The following is a 9,417-nucleotide window of genomic DNA, read 5'->3' as shown; positions in this document are numbered from 1 at the left end:
CGCGATTGAAACGCCTAATAATTAATTATAAATAATTTATCGAGATGTGGATAATACATGAAAATAATAATTGCGTAGAAATGAAAATAATGAAAAGCTAGCTTGATAAAATTTTCAATAATTGTGTAGCATAATAGTGTCAGATAATTTCAAAATAATAAGACGAGGAATATAAATTTGATTAGCAGTCACAACATTTCTCTAGAATAAACGCAGACAGCGGTGATGTCTTGACAGTAAGCAATCGATCCACCTTGCGCTAAGTTTGAATTATATATATTTGTTTAGTATATCGAATCGTACGTTTTCTCTATTAACTTTTTTATCTGAACTATATTTGAATACAAAGTCATCAAAATGAAAAAATATTAATTACCATATAAGTGTAACAAATTCTATTTCATCTTTTCTACCTTAAAGTATTCTGTTCAATCAAAGAAATAAAGAAGGGGGAAATAAGAATAGAGAACAAAGAGTCAATGTATCTTAAAATGAGAAAATGAAAAATAAACGAATTTACTAGAATATTTATAATTTAATTGATGAATATCTAATGAATATCTTTTGTAGTTTTCACCTTGTTTCAAAGTAATCAAGATATAATCGATCTTCTGTTCTCTAGTAGAGACTCCTTTGATCTATCCTTTGATCTCTAGTAGAGACTCCTTTGATCTATTCTTTTGTGCAAAGTCTCTGAAACGGAGAGGCTAGTTATCTTATCTAACCATTTGTAATTGCTAATATATTTTAATAAATTCATTGCTCCATTTTCTGTTAATCCTTCTAGAAAGCATGTGCATTCAAAGTGAGACACACAGATCTCGTGGCAAAGCGTGCTCTTGCATGGCCAGTTATTGATTCAACGCGATCACAATTCGAAGTTATTAAAGTAGCGTCATTCATAGTGTGACGCGCATGAAATTGGTCCTCCAAAAATACAACGTATTGGACCAAAAAAATGAAAGGGAGAAAAAGACGATTGGTCGCAATGGTCTTTGCGACCCCGATTCTTAATCTGTCGCGAATCCACGTTTGCAATGGGTTGACAACCGATTCGCCATTTTCTCCGTGAAAACTGCGGCGAAGCCAATCAAGTCCCACGTCAAAGAGAAAAAAAGAGAGAGAATGTTGCGAGTGCTCGAGCGATTAACCCGATTGGATCTACAAGTGCAAAAGGGTTAATCCAGAAAACTCAACTCGTGATAGATTGCCGCTTGTAATCCAACCTTATCTTTCATATTCGTTTTCGTATCATCACTCGATATTTTTCCTCCTGAAATTCTACCACGTATAAGCGATTTTCACGATAGATGCATTTATACAGCGAAAAAACTCCTGATATAAAATCGATACTGAATGTATTTATATATACAAATGTGTAAATATATTTATGTTATATACATATATTGCAAAAAAAAACGGTACAACTTTTTTCGCCACTCTTCGTGATCGTTTTATTTCTATATTTTCTTATGTATTTTCATAGAAACCGAAAATTATCATAATAATGATATTAAACTCAAGCAAAAATTGGTTATGTTCAAAAGTTAATAAAATCTTTATTACACAATCATCAGTTATGCTTCAATCATTTAAAAACTAATAATTCAGAATTGGATCAATAACTCTGGTAGCGTGATAAAAAGAAGGCCGCGAGTTGAGAGAGAAACACGAGTGAATATCGATGGTGGCGGATATCGGAGCATTTGTCAGCCACTAGAATATTAGTAACGATACTTGCTGCCGAAAGTTGGTATACTTATTAGCGTGTACCTCTATGCATGGCGTCGTGCCAACTAGTTACGGACTGACCCTGTGGGACAGAGGTGAAGTCCAAGCGCGTACTCGGCACCCGGAAACCGGGCTATGCATACTTAGTGTCCCAACTCGCCCGAGTCTCCTGACGATATCAGGTGCAGGGATGAGAGAGGAACATCGGAAATGGGTACAGGAGAAAAAAAGGAAATCGAGGCGAAAGGAAAGAAATGGATATCGCGAAATAACGAGGTTGATCTTATTTTGCCATTTTGGTACGCTCAAATTATCTGCATACATCGATTACATTGGATATATAAACGTAAATAATTACAAGAAATACCTGATTTGGAATTTTCAAAGATAATGACGATGGCAACGATAATTATTTCATATATTATGAATATCTATGAAATGTCAGTGATGCGATTGAATGGAGCCAAAGAAGCGCACGTATATTTCTGATTTCGAAAGTGGCATAATTTAAAGAATTAATTAATTAAATAAGAAGAAGTATCAACTACGATCAAAGTTAGATGTTAGTTAAATACATTTACTTCAGGTATATAACTGCGTGTCGATTACTTTCGGACTTCTAACACAATCAAACTGAAATAATAATAAAATAAAATCTCACAAATTAAATTTGATCGTCAATTTCAAGAACTTTCAATATCAAGAAATTAAATTTCTTAGAAAAATTATTGTCCAACTTGATAGAGAATTGTTGATTAATTGAATAATATCGACTAAGAAAATATATTTTTCTTACATAATGCAATCATTTTTATCATTTTCTTCGATAATTCTGTGTGTGTGTGTGTGTGTGTGTGTGTGTGTGTGTGTGTATTATGGCGATTTTTTTTTAAGTTTTGAATATAACAATTTTTTATGAAGTTATGAATATAAGTTTATGAATATAAGTTAATTTACTTTTGAGAATCGATTAATGTTAATTGGTCTCATTCATATTATCATTTTTTTTAGTTGCTTTTTTATCATTTTTAAAATAAGGAAACAATAGGATGGAACAACAGGATTCCACTTTGTCATAAAAATTAATAATTTCTATAAAATTATTCTAAAATATCATCTGCGTATTCTACATAAAAGTCGTTAGGATAAAAGTAAATCATGATTATCTTCCTTATAGAGAATTAATGGACGCAATCACTTCGTTGTACGGTATCTGCAAATGATAAACGTGGTAGTCGTTTGTGCCACTCAACTCTAAGCGGCTGTTACGGGATTTGTGATAAAGATAGCAGAGTGAGAATCGATGTCAATGGGCCGAGCGTAGGCTGAGTTTTCTCAGCCGTGATAAAATATAGAACATTCCTTCCACTCGTTTTGTTCGATGCTTATTAAAAGGAGTGCAATTCGGGATGAAACCTGTGTACTTTTTATAGTTCGCTTCGGTCGTGGTTCTTATCTGCGCCGTCGCCGTTTATTGTTGAGAATAAAGATTAGCCGGATAGTTATAATGTAATGTAGCCCGTACGTAATCGCGGGATTTACGTCACTCACCGCTTGTAAATCATCCACGTGTACACATTCGCCGAAAGCTTACTATCTTTCTTCATTATCACATACTATATTATATGCATGCGTTTAATGAATTATATCGCTATAATAGCTGCTATGAGATAAATATGGAAATGATAACTGCACTAAAAAAATCGCAAAAATCATATTAAATAAATAACTTTTATATCTACATAATTAATATGGCTGATGAGTCATCATAGTATTCTTTTGCGAGTTCATGCATTTCGAATAAAATCGAATAAATCGAATTTGCAACCTTTTGTTACGCGCAAAATTGTTGTCAATATAATATATCGCTTACGCGTCAAAAAAAGATTTATAACATTTTTTAAACAATGTGTCTAACAATTTATATTCTATTTCTGTTTTTCTTTTTATCTATTTTTTTTATATATCTGCCTTTTTCTATCATTTTTCTTTCCACCTATTCCCTTTTCCACATCAATTATACAAATCTTCATCAAATTTTTGTAGAAAAAATGTTCAAAAAATATACTTGTCAAAAATAAAATTTTGTATTTTACATAACGTATCATACAATAATAAAATGCATATTGAAACAATGAAACATATAATTTTCAAATTATATGCAATCTAATTGTTAACAATCCAAATTATTAAATAAAAATCATTCAGAAATCATATGTTACAAAATAAAAAGATAAAGTGTGTGAGAACTAATATTTATCAATAATTCATTAATTACTAATGAATTTTTCATGGGATAATTTAACTCATATAAAAATATCCCTAGAGAATATATCATACGAATATTCTACAGATATCTTTAAACTGTCTCTATGATATAATTTCGACATTTCTGCTGTAATAAAATGATCAATAATAATAATGAAATCGTGTTTATTAAAATGTGTATGAATATTTAATGAAAGTAAAAGTGTCGAAATTTTTTGACAATACTTGATGTATTGCGTTCCATTTTAACCATTGATTTAATTTTAATCTTTTAAAATAAAATACTTCTTTATATTTGATGAATTTGTGCCAGAAAGCTTTTCCTGCAAAAATCATATTATTCAATTATGAAAGCTATATTATTAAATTATGAAATTAATTTTAAGTATCTAACTATACAATTCAAAATATATTTTTAAATATATTGCATATCTTTTATGTAGATACAAAGACATTAACCATTGGCTTTCTCTAATAAATGGTCTCACAGTTGGAATCGGAAATCCATTGAATGTATTGGAAAGAGTTAATGTGTAAGCGCCCATATTTCTCCAAACTAACCAATCGCCTATATGAAACTCAGGCAACAATACGTCCTTAACTATTAAATCATACGAGTCGGCAGTCGGCCCCCATATATTCGAGAGAAATTTTTCGTCCCTCTTCGGCTGTGATGATAAATTGATAATTATCTCGTGTGATTAATACCAAGGGACACTTTGTGCTATACATCTTCAAGTGATTACCTCAAAAACCGATTCCGGAACTCTGGCTTGAAGGCCTAACAATTCATCCAAAAACGAATTGTATACGCCACAATTCATATAATACATCCTCTTCATCTTGCCGTCACCGGAAATGGCGAGCCTTTTAGAATGCAGATACGAGGCTAAGGTAAAACTCGAATCTACGTAATACCGTCCAGGCTCGCTGATGACTCTTATATCGGAATCAAGATTCTCAATCGCATCGTTAATAAGCTTGGCTAACTAAAGAAATTACGTATCAATATTAACAATGCAGTGTCTAAATGAATAGAAAATATGTTTTTCAATTAAGACATCTCAAAAATTAGTTATCAATTTACATAATAATAAATAAAATTATTATGTAAATTATTAGGTATGAGAAAAAGTTCGTGGCGCTTTTCCCATTAGATGGCATTAAAAAAACGCCACGAACTTTTTCCTACACCTAATATTTCATAATATTTCGCTATAACAATTGAAAACTATACAATAAAGTAAAAAAGTAATAAAGTAATGATAATAAGATACATTATATATATTGGGTTGTCTGAAAAGTTCGTGCCGACTTATATATAATTTATATAATTTAATAAAATTTAAATTTTCTGCGTTTCAATTTTCCTTCAACATCGGCACGAATTTTCCGGACAACCCAATATATTATATATTATATTAACCTACACTATCGGCAAAAAATTTAGAACAAAATCATCAAGAAAGTTTGAGTTAATAAAAAAAGATTATTTTTATTTTTATGTACCTCATCAAGCTCCTTTCCGCTGATGCTTGAGAATCCACCGCCGATATCAATCAATTTTACATTGTTGCATCCGATTGATTTAGCGACTGCGATTAACTGCTTGCACATTTCGATTCCTCTGAGGTAGGCATCTATCTCTAAACATGGAGTACCAACATGAAAGCTAAAGCCATATAAATTCAAGCCGAGATCTCGCGCGCATTGTATTAAATACGCAGCTTCCTTGCACGGATCGCAACCGAATTTCGCTCCCAACAATATCGGCGAGTTTTTCGAATCGCAACGTATGCGTATCACGACCCTGTGCAACAATAGAGCAATTATAAACTAAGAAAAAGTGAAAGAAAAGAATTATATAGTACAATATTATATATTATGATAAAATGGGGTAACTTTAACCTAGACACTTATTATGGAATGGCACATGTCAGAATGAATTCCGATCGGAATCCATTCTGACTTGTTTCATGATAGGTACCCTGATAAGGATAACTTCGACTCAAATTTTAAAAAAATGTCTAAACAATACGTACGTTCAAAATCAGGATATAAAATGTTTTAAAACATTTTTAAGAGAGTTTATGTCCTGATTTTTACACGCATCTCAGCATTATCGCATTTGAGTCAAATCCAGCGGGTTGATATTTTATCTCTAAGAAATATTACATCATAAAATCTTTTTGGTTTTTTTTTTTATGAAGCGAAGACGCGTACAGAGCCATTTTGCAAATTTTGATTCTTGAAAATTTTTTAATAATAAAATTATGTTCATCTTAACTGCAGTACACATTAGATGAGATATCAGTATTAATTTTTATTTTGCCTTTTTCCCCAAAAAAATCGCTTTGTACAAGCTTTAGTAGCCTCTCCTGATTACGAATATCTCAATTAAAACGCGATTCATGTAATATTTTAGCCATAATTTCAATATAAAGAAATTTATACATGAGTGCAGATCTAGATCAGTTAGTATTATGCTAGTTTTTCTTCCCGAAGAAATAATATTTCCTTATAAAATGTTTTGGAATTTTTTTCTTATATTACTGGGAAGGCTCCTACAGAGCCGAATCTTGCAAATTGATTCTTGAAAATTTTTTAATGATAAGATTATGTTCACCTGAACTGCACTATAGTACACATCGGATGAGATATCAGAATAAATTTTTATTTTGTTTTTTTTTTTTCCAAAAAAAAATCGCTCTGTACGAATCTTCAGGAACCTTCAGGAACCTTTTCTGATTACAAATATCGCTATTAAAACGCTATTAAAACGCTATTAAAACGCGATTTGTTCAGTATTTTACAATATTTTAGCATAAAGAAATTTATCTTCAACTAGAGATCTCCATATAGTCTCTCCTGTCGACCTTTAACTAGCGCTTCTCTTACTGAAAACTTAGTTGAAAATTTATTTATTACTATTAGTCTTACTTAGCTTCCGGGAATAATTCCTTAATTTTCGTCAACTCAAATTCGCTGTCAACCGTCATCCGTTCAACGCCTACGTTTCTAGAGTATTCGATATGAGACGGCAATTTATTTGGATGCGCAAAAATTATCCGTTCACCTTGCACGTCATACTGCATTACTTGTGCTATTTCTTGCTGTTAGAAACATCATTAATTAAATCGAAATGATTAAAAAGACATACATTACGAGCGCAAGATGTTAGTGACTAAATTTTATATTTTAATAATATTACAATAAATTAAGAACAAAACAATAAAATAGACTTTAATACATGTTAAGAACAACTGGCTTCGAATAAATTTTATTAACCTTATAATAATGAGATTAAATATTTGTATTAAAGTTACAACACATATATTAATTTTGTAATATTGAAGATGGCCTGATATAAAGCCGAAACGTCTATTTTATTATATTGTTCTTAATTTATTAAAATATAAAATTTAGCCACTAACATCTTGCGCTCGTGGTATATGCCTTTTTAATCATATTGTTTTAAGTTTAACCACGTTGGGACTTCTATTATTATCATTAATTAACTTATGAATTATAGAAGACGGCTTATTAATTTATACGAGGCTTATGTAAGGCGTATATAGAGTGTCTCTAAGATATTTAATCTTTTCAATTCTTTTATTTCTTTATTCAGATTAGACAGAATATGTTAGTGAAGCATAGTCAAGCATTTTAGGAGGACCTATAACCATAATATAAACAGCGAAATTTAGATATTCTGTGATAAAAGCGAATATTTACCTTTGATGCGCAATCAAAAAAGGCATTTAAAGCCGCCAAAACTTTAATTACTGTCGAATTTGAATTGCATTTAATCGCTGAAATTTGAAAAATTGAATGACTGTAATTTTTATTGCAATACATTTCGGATATAACGCAGCAATAGAAGAGAGACAAAAAAAAGAATATAACAAATGCTACAGACATACCATAGTGCGGAACAACCTTGGGCATTTTGCTAATCCATTCTTGATGTCTTTTAATAACATCACCGACATCCATGACATAAAAGGCATCTTCTGGCTTTTCAGTTTTAATTATATCTCTAATGACATCAATATCATTTACGTTATCATTGACGACTTGTATATCTTTAAAATCCAAGTGCGACATGATGAAATTAATATAATAAGCACAATAAAATTTAAGATGTTTCTGCAAAAAAGAAATGTATTCAGATATTTCTTGACTAAAATAATTTGTTTTTATTTAGCTATTAAAATCTAGTCTGTACTTATTGTACTAATAAATTACGTTAAACTTACTCGACTAAATTATCTCGAAAATTATTAGTCATAATTAATATAACAATGAAACAATTATTTCATAAAAGTTTTGTTTGTTTTATAACAATAGATTATATAAAATAAAATAAAGTAAAATGATGAGATATATTAATTTGTATATATTAATCTGTCAAAATTTAACAGAAAATAAAAATAAAAGAAAGAGCTGAAGGAATCAAGAAAGTTTGGACAAATAAAAAATATATTGCTTTCATTTTTATAAATAATTCCTATAAATGACTATTAAAATTTTTTATACTTTAATTACAATAAAAAAATATAACATATTGAAAAATAATATATACTGAAATGAACTGAAAAAATGTATAAATGATTAATATTAATATAACAGCAATTGCAATAAATTTTATATCCTTCAATTTTGCCACTGTTGTAAATAAATCAAATTAATATTTTTTATTCTTTAATAATTTTCTTGCCAAAAAATTTTTCCCTCGCATTAATTGAATTAAATAAACGGAAAATAAAATTTAAAAAAATAATCATATAAAAATTCAAATAAACTGAAAGTTATTTGTTGTAAAATGTAAAAAAATTTATTATTATACTATTATATTTTCTAAATTAATGAAATTCAACATTCGCGATAAACTGTTAAAAATTTCAATTATAACATCGAATTATGTTCTTTTCTCACTGTGTTTAAAATTTGATATGAGATTTTAATATGATAATTGACATTTACACTCCAAAAGCTAACTACACCGTTAAATGTGATTATTTTAACTGCAGTTTCGGCAATAATAACAAAACACCGTATTTTTTTCTTTTCTAATCTATTTCACATATTACTGAAATAATTCTTTTTATTATTTTGATCAAGCAATTCTTCAGCACTTTGGAAATTTGTTTCCAATTCTCTTAACAGATTTAATATTTTTACGTTACTTTTAAATAAAATTCGTACAAACGTTATAAACATTTAAACGACGATGACTTCTCATCCACATTCTAAGTATAAATAAAAAATTACAAAGAATCACTAAACCTTGTGATTTACATAAATGCATAATATATTTAAAATTAATGTTAAAAAATATACTTATTTTATTTTATTTTAATATATACGTATACATGTGTGCGTGCGTGCGTGTGTGTGTGTGTGTGTGTGTGTGTG

The 9,417-nt window shown here is 29.6% G+C and overlaps 1 protein-coding gene across 1 annotated transcript; it reads right to left on the bottom strand.

The window, feature by feature from the left end:
* Positions 1 to 4,288: 4,288 nt before the first annotated feature.
* On the bottom strand, positions 4,289 to 8,131 carry LOC108693523 (ornithine decarboxylase-like). Its single transcript, XM_018202527.1, has 7 exons — positions 7,923 to 8,131; positions 7,735 to 7,811; positions 6,940 to 7,112; positions 5,509 to 5,809; positions 4,746 to 4,988; positions 4,459 to 4,667; positions 4,289 to 4,322 (listed from the first exon to the last, which is right to left on the bottom strand). The coding sequence occupies exons 1-7, from the start codon at positions 8,104 to 8,106 to the stop codon at positions 4,289 to 4,291; spliced, it is 1,221 nt and encodes a 406-aa protein (XP_018058016.1). The 5' UTR covers positions 8,107 to 8,131.
* Between the last annotated feature and the right edge of the window lie 1,286 nt (positions 8,132 to 9,417).

The sequence above is a fragment of the Atta colombica genome, unplaced genomic scaffold, assembly GCF_001594045.1.
Source record: "Atta colombica isolate Treedump-2 unplaced genomic scaffold, Acol1.0 scaffold92, whole genome shotgun sequence".
Taxonomy (NCBI): domain Eukaryota; kingdom Metazoa; phylum Arthropoda; class Insecta; order Hymenoptera; family Formicidae; genus Atta; species Atta colombica.
The sequence above is the reverse complement of the archived record's forward strand: the minus strand, read 5'-3'. Positions and strand labels throughout refer to the sequence as shown.

Coding starts and splice junctions, on each gene's coding strand:
- LOC108693523 (XM_018202527.1), bottom strand. CDS start 8,106: ATGTCGCACTTGGATTTTAAAGATATACAAGTCGTCAATGATAACGTA. Junction 7,812..7,922: donor CAAGGTTGTTCCGCACTATG/GTATGTCTGTAG, acceptor TTCAAATTTCAG/CGATTAAATGCAATTCAAAT. Junction 4,989..5,508: donor GCGGAAAGGAGCTTGATGAG/GTACATAAAAAT, acceptor TAATTTCTTTAG/TTAGCCAAGCTTATTAACGA.